Raw genomic sequence first — 20,942 nt, forward strand, 5'->3', positions numbered from 1 at the left:
TCCCCGTCAAACCTAGTTTGAGGATAGGTCCATAATGGAGGATAGGTCCATCAATGGCTATTAACCAAGATAGTTAGGGACACAGCCCCATGCACTGGGTGACACTAAACCTTTGACTACCAGAAGTTGCGAGTGGAAGATTGGGTACATCACTTCATAATTGTCCTGTTCTTAACCATCCCCCTGAAGCTCTGATATAGGCTGCTGTCTGAGACAGGACACTGGGCAAGATGGACTGTAGCTGACCCAGTATGGCAGCTCTTGTGCTTATGGAACTTGTGTACTGTTCCAAGCACTACTGTGTGTGGACAAAAGGTACATCACAAGTGTGTAGTGTTGCAAGGGCCTGACTCTAATCTCAGCAAAGCTATTGTGTGTTGGACTTCTCTGGACTTCTCCCCTACAATATCTGGTATCTTTCTGTTGTGTTTTGCAGGTATGTTGCCAGTTGGATAGAAACAAGAAGCCACCAATCTGAAAAAGCTAATTTAACTATCCTCTTTGATAAATATGTGCCTCCCTGCTTAGATCAGCTCAGAACAAACTTTAAAACTATCACCCCTATTCCTGAGAATAGTATGGTGCAGGTATGCATTAGAATTATATTAAAATATAGGTCAGTAAGTATAGATAACAAAATTCCTGAAATCTATCCTGAATATGCAATCTTATTTTTGGTGCACATGAAGGCAAGCTGTTAAAATAGGTGTGTGTCTGGAAAGTGTGTACAGTTAATAGGTTCTACATTTATTTGACGAAAAAATTAAATGTAAAAAATGGACACATTTTTGGAGTCCCACTTCTTTCCATAATTATTGGGAGTGGGGAAAGAGGCAGTGATCCAAAGATGTCCTCCTGCTAGGGTCCACTGTAACAAAAAGAACTATTTAGGGGTTGCGACGCTGGACTGAGATCCAGGACATCTGAGTTCTAATCTTCCCTCTGCCACAGATTTCCTGTGTGACCTTGGGAAAGTCATTAATCTGTCTGTGGTTCCATTCTGCATCTCTAAAATGGGGATAATAGTTCCCAACCTCACAGGGGTGTTGTTAAATTTATCCACCTTTGTGAGATCCTAAAATACCATAGTGATGGGAGCCATATCAACACCTATAAAGAGAGAAAAATCCATTGGGTTGATATCCAGTAAATATGACATTGGTACCAATTATTGAATGATAGAAGAGGATAAAACTAAACACTGAACACCAGTCAGCCAGCACACAGCTTTCATGTGAGTCATCTTTACAACTCTGCATGTTTTAAATGATCATGAAGCAAGGGTTCATGTGGAAAAAAAGTGTGTGATCATATAATAAGACTGCATCCTAACATATACACCTGCACTTTGTCATTTTCTGAATTTCAAATGCTTCACTTTGTATCTTTGTAAAGCTGGGTGGAGGAATTTTGGCAGAACCACATTCCATCGGTATATATGGTTCTATTGAAATTGAAATGCTTGGCCAAAATTTTGTTTTGGAAGAAAGACAGAAAAAAAGAAGTCCTGACAATGAATGTCAAAACATTCTATTTTGACATTTTTATAACTAAATGTTTCAATTTTTCGTTTTGAAACTACTTTTCATCTACAAAATGTATTTATATTATGTATTCTAATTTTGCCTAAATGAAATGTTTTGACACAAAATGAGAACGTTTGGAATTTTCCTTTGCAGAGAATTTCAAAATGTTTGGTTTTCATTCCAATTTGGAGTGAAGCCAAATCTTGAAATCCTTCCTGAAATGGAACTTCCATTCTCTGCACAGATCTGTTTGTAACCTTAATGTTGTTTTAAGGTAGTCTTTCTGCGTGCAATAGTAAGTTGATTGCATGGTTAACTTGAAATTATTCTGCAAAAAGCATAATGAGTTATACAATATTTATATTTTTTTGTTATGTGATTTTGTATGTTGATCAATTTATCTTTAGGAATAAATTGGAAAATTTTCCTGAACATGAATTCTTTCTCTATAGTCGGAATGCTTAATAAGGGTTTTTAGACTTGCCCATTGTTTCCAGCAAAGAGGTTCTGTCCTGTCCCACATGGGATGTTCTTAACTCTTTTCTTTCAAGGGCATGGAATAAAATATCTTTCAATGATGACAGAGTAAAGGGCAGTGTGGATAACTTACTTAAATTTCTTTTATTCTATTCAGAGATTCTGGGGTGTTTTTTACAATTTTGTACAAATAGTGTAGACAGGAAAAAATATTACAAGCAGAAATACCATGCAGCAAAATTCTGTGTCAGAAAGAAACTAAAATGAAAAGATGTTATAAATTAAAAATACAGTAATATATAATCTGAGTAGTCATTTTAGCAGTTTAAAAGAACTCATGGAAATTTCTATTTTTATGGGAACAGCCTTTTGGTGTTTGCTCTTGTGGAAGCTATTTTTATTTTGGTGTATTTAATTTGCAGTACTTGCATTTAAGTAGGGTTTATTCATATGGAGGAGGGGATTGACTGACTGACTCTTGAATCCTTGTGTAGAGCCAGAGTGTTACTTAGTTTGGTTTAATGTACAAGTGGAGAGGAAGATAGAGCAGACAGCACAGTTCTCAATGGTAAAATTAGCCTAACAAACTTGTCACCGTGGTTTCTCATTTTTCCTTCTTTAAATGCCAGCCTCCTTTTCTTGCATTATATAGTCATGATTGCAGGATACTTAGTCTTCAGCTCAGTACATCATGTTGCCCCTGAGATTGAGTCACCATCACCACCCTCAGCAGGAGCAAGGATTTAAAGAACATGCTCTTCACCATCTTTTTTTTTTTTTTTAGACTCTTTGTTCTCTGTTGGATTGTTTGCTGACCCCTGAAAATGTGCCTCCTGACTGCCCAAGAGAGCTCTATGAGATATACTTCGTCTTTGCCTGTGTTTGGGCTTTTGGTGGTGCACTCTTTCAAGATCAGGTATGCTAGAGAGCAGTTTACACAACCAAATTATTTTGCTATGCATTAAAGAAGTATTGGGCTAAATTGTACCTCTTCAGCCAGCAATGGTGGTTGGGGAGTGCAGAGATGCACTGCCCCCTAGGTACTCCTGCAAATGCTGCATCTGAGGCAGGCATGAAGCATCTGAAGGTCAGAACAGCCCTTATTTATTATTCGGTATTGTAGCGCCTAGGAGAGTCAGTCATGGACCGAGATCCCATTGTGCTAGGGACTGTACAAACAGAACAAAAAGACTGTCCCTTTCCCAAAGACTGTTATCTTTGTAAGGGTGAGACAGGCACTTCCCTCTTATTGGCTCAGCTCTGGTGACACATGACTATGGCTCAGCTTACAATTTTCTCCCTGACTCTCTGCACGTAGGAGGCTAGCACCATTATCTGCACTAGCCTGGAGCATTAACTGCACTCACAGAGTGCAATGACTGATGCCTGCAAGGGGGCAAAATGGGAGTGGAGTACGCTCTCCAGTACATCATGATACATCCTTCCTCTAATTGAGACCATTCCTGAGACCTTTTGTGAGGATCCATCACATGCTGTGGGTAGGAATGCTCTGTTGGATAATATCCTCAACAGGCATTTAGAAGACCTTTTTTTGGATCAAGATGTCTGCTGGGTCCTGTAATTTCTGCCCAGCCACACCTCTGTATTAAAGATTAACATGACTGAATTGGCTCCATTTTAATACAAATAAGGTACACTCCCTGTGGATGTGTGATGGGGTTTATAATGTCCAAGAGGTAAAGGAGGAACTCACATAGACATTAAGAAGCAGGAAGTGCCCCAACTGGACTGATAACAGCTGTTATCAAGGCTGTCCATCAGAACCTGGGGAAAAATCTTTCCTTGGAAGAAGAGGCTGACCTCAACAGCTAGAGGGGTCTTGGGGCTCTTTAGAATTCTTTCAGCTGGCCCCTGGAAAGTTATTGCTGGATAGTAAAGAAAAACAGCAAGGGCATGGTTGAAGCAAGTCAGCCCTTTAATCTCATCACTATTTAAATTTGACCTACACTTAACTGCCTACTTTTTGGCAGTGAGGTGGGGAATGGGGAAGGCGGGTGGGTTTAATCTGGATGGCTTCTGATTTCGGACTTTAAAAGAGTGATACCAGCTGAGCATCAGTCACTTCAGTCAGAAGGTCCATATGCCCTGAATTAAACACTATTTGAGTGTCCTTGATTACTACAACTGCATTAGGGTGTTATAAACAATCATCACATTTGTTTGAGTGCCTGCAGTGTTTGTTTTGAGTCTTTTTTATATGCCTCTGTATTTACACATTGTAAGAACTTCATGCTGTAGACAACACGGTAGATCATAATATATTAAAGAACAAAATAACAAATTTGTAATATTTTTATAGCTTTCAAATTATCAAGCTGAATTCAGCCGCTGGTGGCTCAAGGAGATGAAAGCAGTGAAGTTTCCATCCCAGGGTACAATTTTTGATTATTATCTTGACCCAAAGACTAGGAAATTCTTGCCCTGGACTGATAAAGTTCCAGAATTTGATATGGATCCAGAAACACCTTTACAGGTACAATATATGTATACTGAAGGCATGCATAGATGAACACTGTTTTTTGTGTTTTTTTAATTTTTATTTTTATCATTGATTTGAATATCCTCTTAGATGTCTGAAAATAACACCTCTACCCCGATATAACATGACCCGATATAACACGAATTTGGATATAACGTGGTAAAGCAGCGCCCCGGGGGGGCTGGGGGGGGGGCTGCGTGCTCCGGCGGATCAAAGCAAGTTTGATAAAACGTGGTTTCACCTATAATGCGATAAGATTTTTTTGGCTCCCGAGGACAGCGTTATATCTGGGTAGAGGTGTATAAATATTTGGGTAGATCTTTATTATTGGCTCCATACTCCTAAATCTGAGTGACTTGGGGATAATAACAACAGTTAGCACTTACATACTGCTTTACATTATAAAAGCACTGCACAAACACAAATTAGTTGACACAATACCCCATGAAATAAGTGATTATGATCTTTATTTCATAGATGAGGAAACTGAGGCACAAAGTCAGTTTAATGAAGTGGCCAACAATATCCAAGTTATTAATGACAATATCGAATAGCACTGGATCCAGGACAGACTTCTGTGGAACCCCACTATATAAATCCTCCTTTCCTGAGTTTGATAGCAAACCATTGATAACTACTTTTTGAGTATGGTGCAAAGAAAGACTGTACTCAGAGTAGTTATCAATGATTTTCTGTCAAACTGGGCGGGGGGGAAAGGAAGTTTTTAGTGGGGTCCCACAGAGGTCTGTCCTGGGTATGGTACTATTTAGTATTTTCATTAATGATTTGGATAATGGAGTGGAGAGTGTGCTTTATAAAATGTGTGGATGGGGGGAGGGGTCGCTCATGCTTTGGAGGACAGAATTAGAATTCAGAATGACCTAGACAAATTAGAGAATTGGTCTGAAATCAACTGAATATAGGACAAGTGCAAAGTACTACACTTAGGAAATTAAAAATTCACAACTACATAATGGGGAAGAACTAGGTAAGTGGTAGTATGGCTGAGAAGGATCTGAGGGTTATAGTGAGTCACAAATTGAATATGAGTCAGCAATGTGATGCAGTTGAGGAGAAGGCTAATGTAATTCTGGGGTGTTTAACAGGAGTGTTGTACATAAGACATGAGAGGTAATTGTCCCATTCTACTCAGTGCTGGTGAGGTGTCCAGTACTGGATACCACACTTTAAGAAAGATATGAACAAATTGGAGAGAATCCAGAAGAGACTAACAAAAATGATAAAAGGTTTAGAAAACCTGACCTATGAGAAAAGGTTTAAAAAAAAAAAAGGTTATGTTTAGTCTTGAGAAAAGAAGAGCGAGCAGGGTCCTAATAACAGTCTTCAAATATGTTAAGGGCTGTTATAAAGAGGATAGTGATCAATTGTTCTCCATTTCCACCGAAGGTAGGGCAAAAAGTAATGGACTTAATCTGCAATAGGAAGACTTAGGCTGGGTCTACACTACCCGCCTGAATCGGCGGGTAGAAATCGACCTCCCGGGGATCGACAATCGATCCCCGAATCGACACTCTTACTCCACCAGCGGAGGTGGGAGTAAGCGCCGTCGACGGGAAGCCGCAGAGGTCGATTTTGCCGCCGTCCTCACAGCGGGGTAAGTCGGCTGCGATACGTCGAATTCAGCTACGCTATTCACGTAGCTGAATTTGCGTATCTTAAATCGGACTCCCCCCTGTAGTGTAGATGTAGCCTTAGATTAGATTTTCTGAAACCCTTTTAATTATGAGGATAGTTAAACTCTGGAATAGGCTGCCAAGTGAGGTGGGGGAATCCCCATCATAGGAGGTTTTTAAGAACAGCTTAGACAAACACCTGTCAGGAATGGTATAGGTGCAATAGGTCCTGCCTCACTGCAGGGGGCTGGTCTTGATGACCCCTTGAGGTCTCTTCCAGCCTTACAGTTCTGTGATTCTGTAATAGTGGCAGACTCATAACTGCCACTATTACAACTATCCATTACAACATTAACTCTTCCCCTCCCCAACTTTCTGCACATGCTCTTTCATCAACTACCTTCTCTCCACACTAATAGCTATGAATAGTTGGTGTGGTGGGAAGCAGTAGGTTTAATTAGGACTGTGATAGAAAGCTGGTGTTCCTAAAAAGGTTGTGGTGGATGGTTTGTGATATACAGTAGCTGTGTTTATGGTAAAGTGTGTGCCTCTGGGTGGAGGAGTAGAAATGATATACTACTACTTACCTTACCTTTTTAATGTCCTTATTTTGTGTGGTTTTGTATCAGATATGTTATATGTGTAGCTATCTGAAATGAATCTCAACAATTTTTTGTGTGTATTAATTTCCTAGGGTTTTTTAAATGCTTAAATGGGAGTAGGATTATTATGAGGCAGGGTGGACATGTGGGAAAATAGAAGTGTGCAGCTGCACACTTAATCTATTAGCAGCCACACGAAACTTCTTTGTTGTAGGATAAAGTCTGACAGAAAAGCATATCTCCTGGAGAGGAAAAGAAGGTTTATCTGGCAGAGAAGATTTTATGGGCTCATGGTGCAGAAAGCTTATCCATTGGCAACCAATGGAATATTATCTTTGTTATGATGAACAACAGCCAAAAATTAATATAAATCCAAATTAAAAAGCCCTTACCCATTGCACTAGATCTATTCAACAGTAACCTTTCTACTAATTTTTGTGTAGATAGTGTTTTTTTTTAAACATTGGCTAGATTTCTTCTAGAGTTCAATTTCAAAGACTTCCTATTAAAAACTATGAAAAGAAATGAAGTATTCAGAACATTCAAAGGGCATAAAAATTAACCCTGTGTGAAATTTCTCATCAATAAGCTGCTTACATTTAGAGAAAAACAGAAAGTGATGTCCCATTTTAAGCCTGTTTAAAATTCCACCCAAGCTATATACCTGGGGCCATTACCAGATACCTCCATAATATTTAAAAAAAAAAAAACCCTGAAAACATCACCTGTGTTGTATTAACTTAAGCAAGGAGTAAAAACTGTTGCTACTCTCTCTCTCGATTTTTCAGGCAGTCCTTGTTCACACATCTGAGACCACACGTCTCAGATACTTTACTGATTTGCTGCAGGAGAGAGGCAAACCAGTCATGCTTGTTGGAAATGCAGGAGTAGGAAAAACAGTATTTGTAGGGGATAGACTTGCTGCTTTCTCCGATTATTACACGGTGTCTAATGTTCCCTTCAACTACTACACTACGTCATCGGTGCTACAAAGTAAGTCCCTCATAAATATTACGATATAAGAAACCTGGATAATTCTTTTGGTGGAAGAGATCAGAATTCAACCAACGGTGCCTATATGATTATTAAGATACTGCATACCTACAAAGTGCCTGCCTGGTACAGTAGTCTGTGTTTTGTCAAACCAAAATGTCTTTCATGAATTATGTATTACAGGATGAGTAATGGGATGTTAAAACTTTTATTTATTTATATATATATATATATATATATATATATATAATATGTATGTATGTGTTGTTAAGTGATTTAGCTCCTCAGAAGGCCTAATGTAGATGTGCCACTTCAAATAATTGCTTAGTGAAGCCAAAAGGATAGAAGTTGTCTGAGTAATAGGATTCCATTTCTATGGCGTTGAGAGTGGTCAGTATTTTACAGATAGAGATTCATTAGGAAGAATTTTCCAGTACTGCTGCCTCAAATGATCACTCAATAACATTGTAGTGAAATATTTGTGGTTGTAGAGAGGGTAGAAAGAGAAAAGAATTTTGAAAAGATACATTAAAAATGTGTGTCCAGTAGGTTGGTCTCATGTTGCAATGCTGAGTGGCACCAGTCTTGCATGAAATGGAAGGCCATTAGAATGGATCTTTAGAGTTAAAACAGATGAGTCCTGAAGAGCAACAATTAAGGTTTGAATATTTTCTTTAAAAGCTAGCAAATGCGAATATAAAATTAATTCCCTGAAGCTTTAGCAAGGCTCAGCTTTATGACAGTTGTTCTGGCTGATGAATAGGAGAAATCAGACAATCTTTAGAAAGTTGACCATATCTGCCCATTTCTTCTTCTTCTTCTGCCAAGGGAGAGTACAGCTGTTAATGGATATGCTGCTTGTAGCCCTCCTCTTTTTACAGAAAGCATGAACTGGAATGATATAATTACTTAGGAAGGAGAGCAGCATGAGTCACTATGTACAAAGCTGAGAAAAGCATTAGAGAGAAGTTAATAGCTGAATTCTTATAATTTCACAGTAAGATAAAAAATGTTTTTTTCCTCTTTTGGAAACTTCATCAAAATTAGTCAGTGGAGTAAAAATTTCAAAAATGTCAAAGTCACCTAATCTAGACTTTCAGTGAAAATTTTATGCAGTCTGTTACTGCCAAAGGCTTGGATTATCACTAGAGTCTTAAAAACCTCCAGTGAGTATATTTTCTAGGGCTGTCAAGTGATTAAAAAAATTAATTGCACTGTTAAACAATAATAGAATACCATTTAATTAAATATTTTGGATGTTTTCAATATTTTAAAATATATTGATTTCAATTACAACACAGAATAAAAAATGTACAGTGCTCACTTTATATTTATGTTTGATTACAAATATTTGCACTGTAAAAAACAAAAGAAATAGTATTTTTCAATTCCCCTCAGATAAGTACTGTAGTGCAATCTCTTTATCACGAAAGTTGAACTTACAAATGTAGAATTATGTACAAAAAATAACTGCATTCAAAAATAAAACAATCTAAAACTTTAGGGCCTACAAGTCCACTCAGTCCTACTTCAGCCAATCACTCAGACAAACAAGTTTGGTTACAATTTGCAGGAGATAAGGCTGCCCATGTCTTGTTTACAAGGTCACCTGAAAGTGCGAACAGGCATTCGTGTGGCATTGTTGTAGCCAGTGTCTCAACAGATCTACGTGCCTCATGCGCAAAAGATTCATATGTTCCTTCATGCTTCAACCACCATTTCAGAAGACATGCGTCCATGCTGATGACGGGTTCTGCTCGATAATGATCCAAAGGAGAGCAGACCACCGCCTGTTCATTTTCATCATCTGAGTCAGATGTCACCAGCAGAAGGTTGGTTTTTTTTTTTTTTGTGTGGTTCGGGTTCTGTAGTTTTCTGCATCAGAGTATTGCTTCTTTAAGACATCTGAAAGCATTCTCCACACCTTGTCCCTCTCAGATTTTGGAAGGCACTTCAGATTCTTAAACTTTGGGTTGAGAGCTGTATCTATCCTTAGAAATCTCACATTGGTACCTTCTTTGCGTTTTTTCAAATCTGCTGTGAAAGTGTTCTTAAAACAAACATGTGCTGGGTCATCATCCAAAACTGCTATAACATGAAATAAAAGGCAGAATGTGGGTAAAACACAACAGGAGACATACAGTTCTTCCCCAAAGGAGTTCAGTCACAAATTTAATTAACGCATTAGGTTTTTAACAAGCATCATCAGCATGGAAGCATGTCCTCTGGAATGGTGGCCGAAGCATGAAGGGGCATATGAATGTTTACCATATCTGGCACGTAAATACCATGCAACACCGGTTACAAAAGTGCCATGCTAATGCCTGCTCTCACTTTAAGGTGACATTGTAAATAAGAAGCAGTCAGCAGTATCTCCTGTAAATGTAAACAAACTTGTTTGTCTTAGCAATTGGCTAAACAAGAAGTAGGACTGAGTGGACTTGTAGGCTCTAAAGTTTGTATTGTTTTGTTTTTGAGTGCAGTTTGTAACAAAAAATCTACATCTCTAAATTACACTTTCACAAATAAAGAGATTGCACTACAGTACTTATATGAGGTGAACTGAAAAATACTATTTCTTTTGTTTATCATTTTTACAGTGCATATATTTGTAATAAAAAATAATATAAAGTGAGCACTGTACACTTTGTATTCTGTAATAGAAATCAATTTGTAATAGAAATCAATATATTTGAAAATGTAGAAAAACATCAAAAAATCTTTAATAAATTTCAATTGGTATTCTATTGTTTAACAGTGCGATTAATCGCAGTTAATTTTTTTGAGTTAATCACATGAGTTAACTGTGATTAATCGGCAGCCCTAATATTTTCTCATTGATTTTACCCAGGTTTTTTCCTGGCTTCTGTTGAATACTTCTGTACTAAAGCCAGCTAAACAACTGAGTTATTTTTCAGTTAACCTCGCATCTTACTTTACTGTTCTCTGAAATATTCTTAAATGCAAGTTAACATTGAACCCTAGGATGGATGAATGTACTTTTCGCAAAGAGCAGGATGGAGAGATTTGATTTCTTCCCTCCTCCTCCCTCTCTTGCCCCCTCCCCACTGCGCACACAGCCAGATCCTCAGCTGATCTAAATTGTCATAGCTTCTCTAATGGAGGATCTGCCCCACAAAGGATCAGATATCTTTATCTCATTGGGATTTGTTTACCATTTGCAGCAGAAAACCATGAACAAGGTACTAAAGCACACAGGCATAACACTTTCCTTTGTAAATAGATTCAGATGAAAGGAGCTCCTAGGCAACTGCTGCTGAAGGCTATGTATTCTTTGCGCAGGGAAACTTCTTAAGTAAACTAAATACTTAGTCAAAGTCACAAGTGCTTACTTGGTGAGTTTCCAAACCAGTCATTAATACCACAGCAGTTAGTCTGCATCAATAGGTGTTGTCATTAAATTAAGTTTATACAGGACAGAAGTTTTAAAGGAATTTGGACCAATAAAGTTCTTTATAAACTAGGCAAATGCCTTCAGATTTTAAATAACCATTTAAAAACAGGTATCAGTCTTGTTTTTAGGAATTTTAGAAAAGGAATGTAAAATAAACAAGCACTTCCATGGCTTATCTAGAGCTCTTCTATCTCCAATGCTGTTCGAAAATCAAGTGCCCCTTATTGAAAATGCTCTACCAGTAACCCCTCACAATTAAATTATGGGAAAATCCGCTTCAGTCCCACAGCTAATCTCAGCTATTGGAGTATCACATGACAGGTATGGAAACAAGTTTACCTTCCTTTTCAACAGCATGTGATCTTTTTTGCAACCAGCTGTGAATTCAATTCTGTCATCTAGCCTAGAATGTTACTGCCTCTTGTGTGATTTCTGGTCTTGTTTAGAGCTGCGTTCTTTCACATACAATACATTGCAGTGATTTACTTTAATTCATTATGTATCTGTCTTGTATTACTATTGCAAACAATTATTTATGGTCCCAAACCAATTGCTGGAAATAAATATTTTTCAAAGCTGCCTAGAGAATTGGAACATCTAGTTTCCACTCATTTTAATGGGACCTAGGCATCCAAATCCCTTAAGCAACATTGAAAAAAATGTCAGCTGAAAGGCAAGATAAAGTAGGGAAGTATTCTGAAATTTTTCCCTTGCACACCTTTTCTTTCAAAAGGCAGGCCTTGGCCTTAAAGATTTTGAAGCAGAAGGCCAGAGGCATCACAATTACAGCAGACTTTTCCCAATCCCATGATTATGTAGCTACAAAGGTTGTGAGATTCTTCTGCATCTCTGACTTATCCTTCAATGAACCTCAGTTGTTATTTGTTTACATCTCTCCTCCACACTCAGCAGCCGTCCTTCTAGCTGAACTTACTACATGGGATTCCCTTGGGGGACCAGTAGATGGGTTTTGTTAGGGGCACCTCTCTGGGGCGGCTGGGAGCTAGGCTGCCTCACTACTGAGGTCCGCTGAGTCAGGGAACTAGCCGGGTGAGACAGGAAACAGTCAAGGGCTGAGGCCCCTAGGCAGGGGCTGAGCTAGGGTTACCATATTTTAAGTGTCCAAAAAGAGGACACTCCACGGGGCCCTGGCCCCGCCCCAACTCCGCCCCCTCCCCTGAACGCTTTGCCCCCCTGCTCCTCCCCCTCCCCTGCTTCCTGCGAATATTTGATTCGCAGGAAGCCTGAAGCAGGCAGGCAGCAGGTAAGCTGGAGCTGGGGCTGGGGCTGTGGGGGTAGCACGAGGAGGCGCGGCCCAGTCCGGCCCCCGCAGCCGAGTGGCTCCCTCCAGCGGCCGGCTCTGGCCTCAACGTCGCCGGCCCGGCTTGCCTTGGGTCCGGAGGCGCGGCCCAGTCCGGCCCCCGCAGCCGAGTGGCTCCCTCCAGCGGCCGGCTCTGGCCCCAGCGTCGCCGGCCCGGCTCGCCTCAGGTCCTGGGGCGCCGGCCCCAGTTCCAGCTCAGCGCGCTGGCCCCTGCCCGGCCCCAGCCCTGGGCAAGTGGTGCCGGTCAGCGGCCAAGCAGCCCCGGTCCCAGCGGCTCCGGCCGGCTCGGCTCAGGCCCCGGTTCCAGCCGAGCAGCTCCGACCCGGCCCCGGCCCTGGCAGAGCGAGCGGCGCCGGCCGGAAGCCGAGCAGCTGCTGGCCCCAGTGGCTCCAGCCGGAACCCAAGCCCCATGACCCCTCCCTCCCTATTTTCCCGGACATATCCGACTTTTTGGCAATTCCCCTCGGACGGCCTGTTGCTGTGTCAGTGGGGATCCTGGCCGCAACACACTCTGGGTGTGCCGCAGCCAGACTAGGGTCGGCTGCCCCCGGGCTACTTCCTACCTCCCCCTCTAGCAGTACCTGCATCTGGTCGATGTCCTCCATGGAATCAAGCACCATGGGCTCCTCAGAGGTACTCGTCGAGCGGTAGGCTTGGCAGCTCCTCTGGGTCGCTTCTCTCCGGTAAGCTTAACAGCTTCTCCGGGGTCTGGTCGTCATGTTGACAGACATGAGGCACTTCCTCCCTGTGCCAAGAAACTAAGCGAGCTAACACCACGATGCACCATCTCCTGCTGGAAACTGTAACACGTGACTTATTTGTGAGGGGATTTTTTTCAGGCTGTTTATTTAAGAAACAAAATTAACTAATATAAGTCAGAATCACAGTAATATCAAACACCCACACATAGGTACATTGCATTCATGTGTTCCTGTACAAATATAGTTTATTTCCACTTGCTTGCAGGCAATCCTAAAAACCTGGTAGAATTTTTTTAAAAGTCCAATGCCAATTCTTACATTTTGCTCTCTGCTCTAATCCAGAGATACTGCACAGCCCAATGCAAATGAAGGAACACTACAATACATTAAATAAGGAATTAGAGAAGGTTATCCTATTCATTCTCATTTGCTCTCATGAACCCTACAATCCAGGTGAAAAAACAATAACTCTCAAACATCAAGTATGTGCCTTTTGGGTCACATTTTCAAACAAATGAGATGCACACACATTTACCACAACTGTACATATAAATCAAGTAATTGCTCGTGAAAATGGGTAATTCTGATAATTTGCATGGGCAATGATCTGATTTGTGCATATAATCAGCCTAATGTTCTTTATTAAGAAAGATGCTTGCCTGATTGTTTTCTGAAGTGCTTTTGTATGAAACTTGTCATTCATGCTTATATGCATTGAAAAAGTTTTATAATCATTGTTTATTTGCTATTCGTCTTGGGAAATGTTAAACTACAATAGTGATTACATTGCTATATGTTCCAATTATTAACAAACATATTTCACTATTTTCATGTTTTCTATGAATACATTACAACGTTAGTATGTTTTTAAAATTCAGAAGATTATTTTAATAGTCCAGATCCATTTATCATGTGAGGGTGTGAAGCCAGAACTGTTCAGGATATAGGAATGGTTCCCCAGGTGCTTTGGAAGGCTAATCAGTAATGACACTATGAACTAGATTCACAAAGAAACTTAAGCCTGGTGAATATCCCTGGGATTTGTCTAGAAAATTACTGGGATTCACAAAGTTTGAGTTTGGCGCCTGGCTCCCTATACAAAGAATGAGGAGAGATGGGCAACTCAGATAGGATTCACAAAAGCCAGCATGCTAGGTGGCTCTGTGCCTAAAATTGCCTAAGGGAGATGCCAAGCTGAGGGGTGTGTACTAAGTCCCGCCCCCTCTGACCCACAAAAACTTATGCCCAAATAAATTTGTTAGTCTCTAAGGTGCCACAAGGACTCCTCATTGTTTAAGTCCAAACTGCCTCCCTCTACTTGGGATTCTCAGCTGCTAAGACTCTCTCTTGGCATTAGGCACCTATGCAGTTTTGACAAGAAGCCAAGGGGGGAGGAGAGGAGCTTCCTCATAATGTTTACCCCCATGGTTGTGATGCTGTCCTGGAATCTCTCAGGTGAGTGCACTAGCCACTGGGTTGTGGGATATTCTGATGTTGGATTCCCTCCCACTCTCCTGTTGAAATTGTTTCACGGTAAATAATTTTTTTTTTAATCATTGGAGCATGGGGGACTGGATCCTGGATCTAACCACCTGACTACAGAGTCTTTCTTTTTCTCTCCCCTCCCCCCCTCAAAATGGTGAAGCTGTTCCTATGTGGATAAATAATGAAAGAATCATTGGCTCAGAGAGACAGCAAGCATGAGAAAAAGTTAGGCACCTTCAAGATTTGGGAGCAGTTGAGTGGGGGCTTTGTGAATCCCAGTGAAGCCTGATTCTGTGATTTAGGCACCTAAAGTGACAGTTCGGGCGAGATTGACAAAAGGACTAAGGTGCCTATCTCCTTAGGGAATGTTGCTCAAATCAGATGAATTACTGTAGTTTTCTAAACTCATTTTGCTGTGCAGTATATTTATTAAAAATGACTTGCGCAATCCAAGAGTTAGCTTTTCCATTTTAAAAGGTAATTCTATTACCTTTATTACAAAGCCACATATGCTTACATCAGATATATGAATTATTAGATTTTCCAGCTTGTACATAATTCTTTTTTTGTCTCCCTCACCTATCAATTACATAATCTGAATATCCACGAAAGAGGTTTAACCTGCTTGTATTCTTTTTTACTGCAGTGGCTTAGCAGCAGCAGGTTTGTGTTGGATATTTGATTTTAACAGGCTTCAGACTTAATTGTAAAAGGGGAAAAATAATATTTTGTACTTCTATGATGCCTTCAGCCAGATGATCACAATACACTTTACATACATTAATGAATTAAGCTTCAGACATTAATGATGCTACTTCTCCCTAAGAAATATAAATGCTGTGAAGATGAAATAGAATTATCACACTCTGGCTTAGTTTGCTGACTTATGTTCATGGCTTACAAACAGATAAGTTAAATAAAAACATAAAATACTCTTTTAGTACATTTGCAGTCTAACACTACTTTTATTCTTAGAATCTAGAATTTTAACACACACAACCAAAAACAGAGAGAAGGGAAGCAGGCTGTTCCGTAAGACAAAGCACAACTCACCCTACCTTGCTGTTAGCTGGCTCTTTCCAGACTGACTCTGAATGTATGCTTTCCTACAGAGCCCTGTAGCCTGCAAGCAGGACCAGGAAACACTTTAATTTTAAGGGAACAGCCTGCAATTCTAACACGCCTTTCAGAAACATCACAGCTAGTTGTTGGTTTGTTCGTTCTGTCAACTTTGTGTTCTTTCCAGTGGATGTCTTGGAAAATTTGGGTTTGTTTTATGCTGTAGTCCTACAAAGTGATGTGCATAGATGGACCCCAGTACCTGCGCAGAGCCTCATTGACTTCCTTAGGTTTCCTCACAAGGTGCATGAGTCAGCCCACATTCAGCACTTCGCATGACTGGAACCTAATGGCCAGCTTTTTAAAGGTAGTTAGGTACCTAAAGAGGTAGATCGGCACTTTTGACAATCTCATTAGGTGCCTAAGTGCCTAACTCCCAGGGAAATCAACTAGCTGCTTAAAAATCTGTCCCTAAGTGATTTAATTTTTCTCTGAGTGAATTAATTATGCATTTTTGATTGTTAGTCTTTGCATTGTTTGAGTATTATAACTATTTGTCATATACTTCATAACATTTTAGAGATTCTTGAGAAAAGCCTAGAGAAAAAAGCTGGCCGTAACTATGGTCCCGTAGGAAACAAGAAGTTGATTTATTTTATTGATGATATGAACATGCCTGAAATGGATGTGTATGGAACAGTTCAACCTCACACACTGATTCGACAGCACATAGACTATGGACATTGGTAAGCAATTACTACCTGTTTTATGCTAAATCAAAATTTTATTGTTATGGGCTAAAATCTGTAACCATTCTTCCCATGACAAAGAATGAATTAGCACAAGTTTTAGACTTCTAATTTAATTTTACTTTATATTTTCCGTAGAGCAGGAAAATTGTTTTATTATTGTGATGGTTATAGTGGCAGAGTTGGGAGCAAAGGAATATGCATAATATCATTTTGTCATAGCTGGCTATGGAGGAAGCTGCTTCTTAACTCCAGGAAATCAGTGATTGCCTTAGCCCTAAAGCATGAGCGTTGATAACCCTTGAAAATGTTTATCCTTGCTTGTGTAACTGCAGATGATGATATTTTTGATGTTCATATAAACGTCTATTGTTTTTTATAAAATCCTACTACACTCCTTGTCCTGATTATGTCATGCAGATGTGAGTTCCATAGGGTAACTATAATAACTAACTGCCTAAACTAATTTCACTCTGTTCTTTAGCTTATTTGGTTGAATTCTTGTGAACCCTTCATTACATTCCGCTTTTCTCCATTTCCTGTTGTATTCATTAAAACTACTTTGATAGATTCTAGGCTGAGCTCTAGAAATAGAGGGGGGAATATCTATAATGTGTTTGGACCTTTAATAATATAATAATTGTGTGGTGGTAATGCTGAGGAGCCACAGTATGGTCCAGAACCCCATTGTGCAAGGTGCTGTACAAACACAGAACAAATAGTCCCTCAGCTGAAGAGCTTAATTCAGGATATCAAGAGTGTCTAACTACAAAAGACCATTTCAAAAACAAAGATGAGGATAATCCAAAATTAAAGGAAAAACTGTGTCGTCTTGCACTGTTCCTTCAGAAAATCTTTCCTCTGTCCCACTGGGGCAGGCTTAGTTTTTCCCTTTACTTCTTTCATGTAGGAGGGTACCTTGAGTTAATTGTTCTTACTGCTGATTGGCTTTCCAGAGACACCCAGAGAATGCTTTCCTCTATTGTGATGGGCGGGGAGGGAGCAAGTGAACTGATGAATGAACAAGCAAATATTCCGTTAAAAAGCTATTGCCAGGACACACACACAAGTACACCTCTATCCTGATGTAAAGCAACCAGATATAACACGAATTCGGATATAACGCGGTAAAGCAGTGCTCCAGGGGGGTGGGGCTGCGCACTCCGGCGGATCAAAGAAAGTTTGATATAACGCGGTAAGATTTTTGGCTCCCGAGGACAACATTGTATTGAGGTAGAGGTGTATATATATATATTTTGGCGGTATTGGAAGGGTTAATGTGCCATCTCAGTTCCTTCTCCTTCACTATATGGACACTTTTGTCATATATTTACATTTTAAATTATTTGTTCTTTCTCCCTACTAGGGAGTTAGGGACATATGTCCCTCGGGAACTATGCAGCACAGGGAAGTTTGGTGACAGCCTGTGTGTCTCTTCTCTTTCCTGGCACATGTTCTTTTTAAGGACCCTCATCAGAGCTGGGGCTGGGATGAGGTGTTAGTATCTGTGCTGTTCCCAAGTCTTTTAAAGTAGATTCAGTTTAACTCAGTAAAGGACATAGGAAGAAATATAGTGTACTCAGAAATGACATCTGATGTCTTCTGAATATCTTCAGCTATTCAGGGGAAAAGACAAGCAGAGAGGAAAGTGAATATTTAAGTCTGAGATATCACTAATGCAGTGGACTCAATCAGTTCCAACTCAGAAACCTAATACTTTTTAGAGCCACCTGCCTCAGGTTATAAATTGCCCTAGCTTTAGATATGTTTTTAGAAAATGTTCCTTGTTTCTGATTTAAATATTATGAACATGTAAAGCTACTGAAGCTATCTTCTTTAAACTTGGCTTGATTTTTTTAAAGTCTCAGTTCTATAGAACAAGCTGAGTTAGGAGAAAGTTGACTTAGTAATTTTAAAGTTTTGGACATTTATATCTGGTAAATTAATCCAAAACCAGAGTGTACTTATCTGAGTTCTAATCAGAATATATGGGAAAGGTACATTTTTCAAATGCTTAGATAATTCCAAATGACTGCACTGAATTTGTTCAGACTTTAAAAACACAACCCACACCCCTTTTGGCATGAGACCAAGTGTGGAAAACTTCAGCCCAAAATAAATTTGACAGTAGTAATGAGGAGCTGAATAAGGAGGTTTAGAATGGAAGTTGATATTCTACACTAACTATGGTGGGATGCTATATGCACCCACTCTAAGGGTATGTCTACACTACGAGAGTAGTTCAATTGTACTTAAATCGAATATGTGGAATCGATATTACAAAGTCGAACGTGTGTATCCACACTAAGGACAGTAATTTGACTTTGTGAATCCATACTAACGGAGCAAGCGTCGACATTGGAAGCGGTGCACTGTGGGCAGCTATCCCACAGTTCCCACAGTCCCCGCTGCCCATTGGAATTCTGGGTCGAGCCCCCAATGCCTGCTGGAGAAAAAAATGTGTCGAGGGTGGTTTTGGGTAACTGTCGTCATCCAACCGTCACTCCCGCCCTCCCTCCCTGAAAGCGCCGGCGGGCAATCAGTTCGCGCACTTTTCTGGTGAGTGACAGTGCGGACGCCACAGCACTGCGAGCATGGAGCCCGCTGCGACCATCGCTGCAGTTATGGCCGTTGTCAACACCTCGCACCTTATCATCCACCTTTTCCAGAGGCAGATGCGGAGAAATCGGGCGAGGAGGCTACGGCAGCGCGGTGGGGACATGAAGTCTGAGAGTGGCACAGACCTCTCACAAAGCACGGGACCCCGCGCCGTGAACATCATGGTGGCAATGGGTCATGTTGATGCTGTGGAACGGCAATTCTGGGCCCGGGAAACAAGCACGGACTGGTGGGACCGCATAGTGCTGCAGGTCTGGGATGAATCACAGTGGCTGCGAAACTTTCGTATGCGGAAGGGAACTTCCCTGGAACTTTGTGAGTTGCTGTCCCCTGCCCTGAAGCGCAAGGACACCCGGATGCGAGCAGCCCCGACTGTCCAGAAGCGAGTGGCCATAGCCCTCTGGAAGCTTGCAACGCCAGACAGCTACCGGTCAGTCGCAAATCACTTTGGCATTGGCAAATCTACCGTGGGGGTTGCTGTGATGCAAGTAGCCAACGCAATCGTTGAGCTACTGCTGTCAAAGGTAGTGACCCTTGGAAACGTCCAGGTCATCATAGATGGCTTCGCCACGATGGGATTCCCAAACTGTGGTAGGGCTATAGATGGAACTCACATTCCTATCCTGGGACCGGACCACCAGGCCAGCCAGTACATTAACCAAAAGGGCTACTTTTCAATGGTGCTGCAAGCACTGGTGGACCATAGGGGACGTTTTACAAACATCAACGTAGGATGGCCGGGCAAGGTTCATGACGCTCGTGTTTTCAGGAACTCTGGTCTGTTTAGACGGCTGCAGCAAGGTATTTACTTCCCGGACCACAAAATAACTGTTGGGGATGTGGAGATGCCTATAGTCATCCTCGGGGACCCAGCCTACTCGCTAATGCCCTGGCTCATGAAGCCCTATACAGGTGCCCTGGACACTGAAAAAGAACTCTTCAACTACCATCTGAGCAAGTGCAGAATGGTGGTGGAGTGTGCTTTTGGACGTCTCAAGGGGAGATGGAGAAGCTTACTGACTCGCTCTGATCTCAGCGAAACCAATATCCCCATTGTTATTGCAGCTTGCTGTGTGCTCCACAATCTCTGTGAGAGCAAGGGGGAGACCTTTATGGCAGGGTGGGAGGTTGAGGCGAATAGCCTGGCTGCTGATTACGCCCAGCCAGACAGCCATGCGATTAGAAGAGCCCAGCGGGACGCAATGTGCATCCGGGAGGCTTTGAAAGCTAGGTTCCTGAGTGAGCAGGGTAACCTGTGAATATTAAGTTTGTTTAAAGAGAAGCAGAACCTGCCCCCGTTTCTTTACCCACTTACTGTTGACTATCCTCTCCAGCTACATACCCCGTTTACCCCGCCCCCCCCCTCCAACACACGTTTAAAAATAAAATAAATGGAACTTTGTTAATTAACACCGTTTTATTTATTACGGATTTCGCGGTAAACTGTTGAAACTGGGACGCAGACTGTGGTGGGGAGCGGGCGTAGTGATGGAAAGAACGCTTCTAAACTCGAGGAATGACAGGCTTCTGCTCCTAGAGAGGTCCGCAGTGGTGGACTGGTTGTTTCAACGGAGCCTGCCACCCCTCCTTTTCGGGACTCTGTGTGTGGGGGCTATGTGACTTTGTGGCGGGGGAGGATGGTTACAGATCCCCTGCTGCGTGGCTCTGTGATCCAGGATAAGGACCGCAGCATAAAATCTCTATCCGCCCTCCCCCGCCACAAAGTCACATGCCCCGCCCCCCTCCCCCCCGCACAGAACATGAAAACCACCTCCCAGACTGACCAGGGTGCCTAGTGACTGCAATGTGTGTGTGACCTTCTGCTGAACCTGCCCCCGTGTCTGTACCCTGGTAAAGGTGA

General features: G+C 41.3%; 1 protein-coding gene across 1 annotated transcript in view; it reads left to right on the plus strand.

Moving 5' to 3' along the window:
* DNAH11 (dynein axonemal heavy chain 11) overlaps positions 1 to 20,942 on the plus strand; it is a 293,212-nt gene that overhangs the window by 132,179 nt on the left and 140,091 nt on the right. The window contains exons 43-47 of the mRNA XM_065583334.1: positions 437 to 587; positions 2,788 to 2,919; positions 4,324 to 4,497; positions 7,528 to 7,732; positions 16,294 to 16,459. Of these exons, the coding sequence (XP_065439406.1) occupies positions 437 to 587; positions 2,788 to 2,919; positions 4,324 to 4,497; positions 7,528 to 7,732; positions 16,294 to 16,459 (828 nt within the window). The remainder of the gene's footprint in view (positions 1 to 436; positions 588 to 2,787; positions 2,920 to 4,323; positions 4,498 to 7,527; positions 7,733 to 16,293; positions 16,460 to 20,942) is intronic.

This window comes from Chrysemys picta, chromosome 2, assembly GCF_011386835.1.
Source record: "Chrysemys picta bellii isolate R12L10 chromosome 2, ASM1138683v2, whole genome shotgun sequence".
Classification (NCBI taxonomy): domain Eukaryota; kingdom Metazoa; phylum Chordata; order Testudines; family Emydidae; genus Chrysemys; species Chrysemys picta.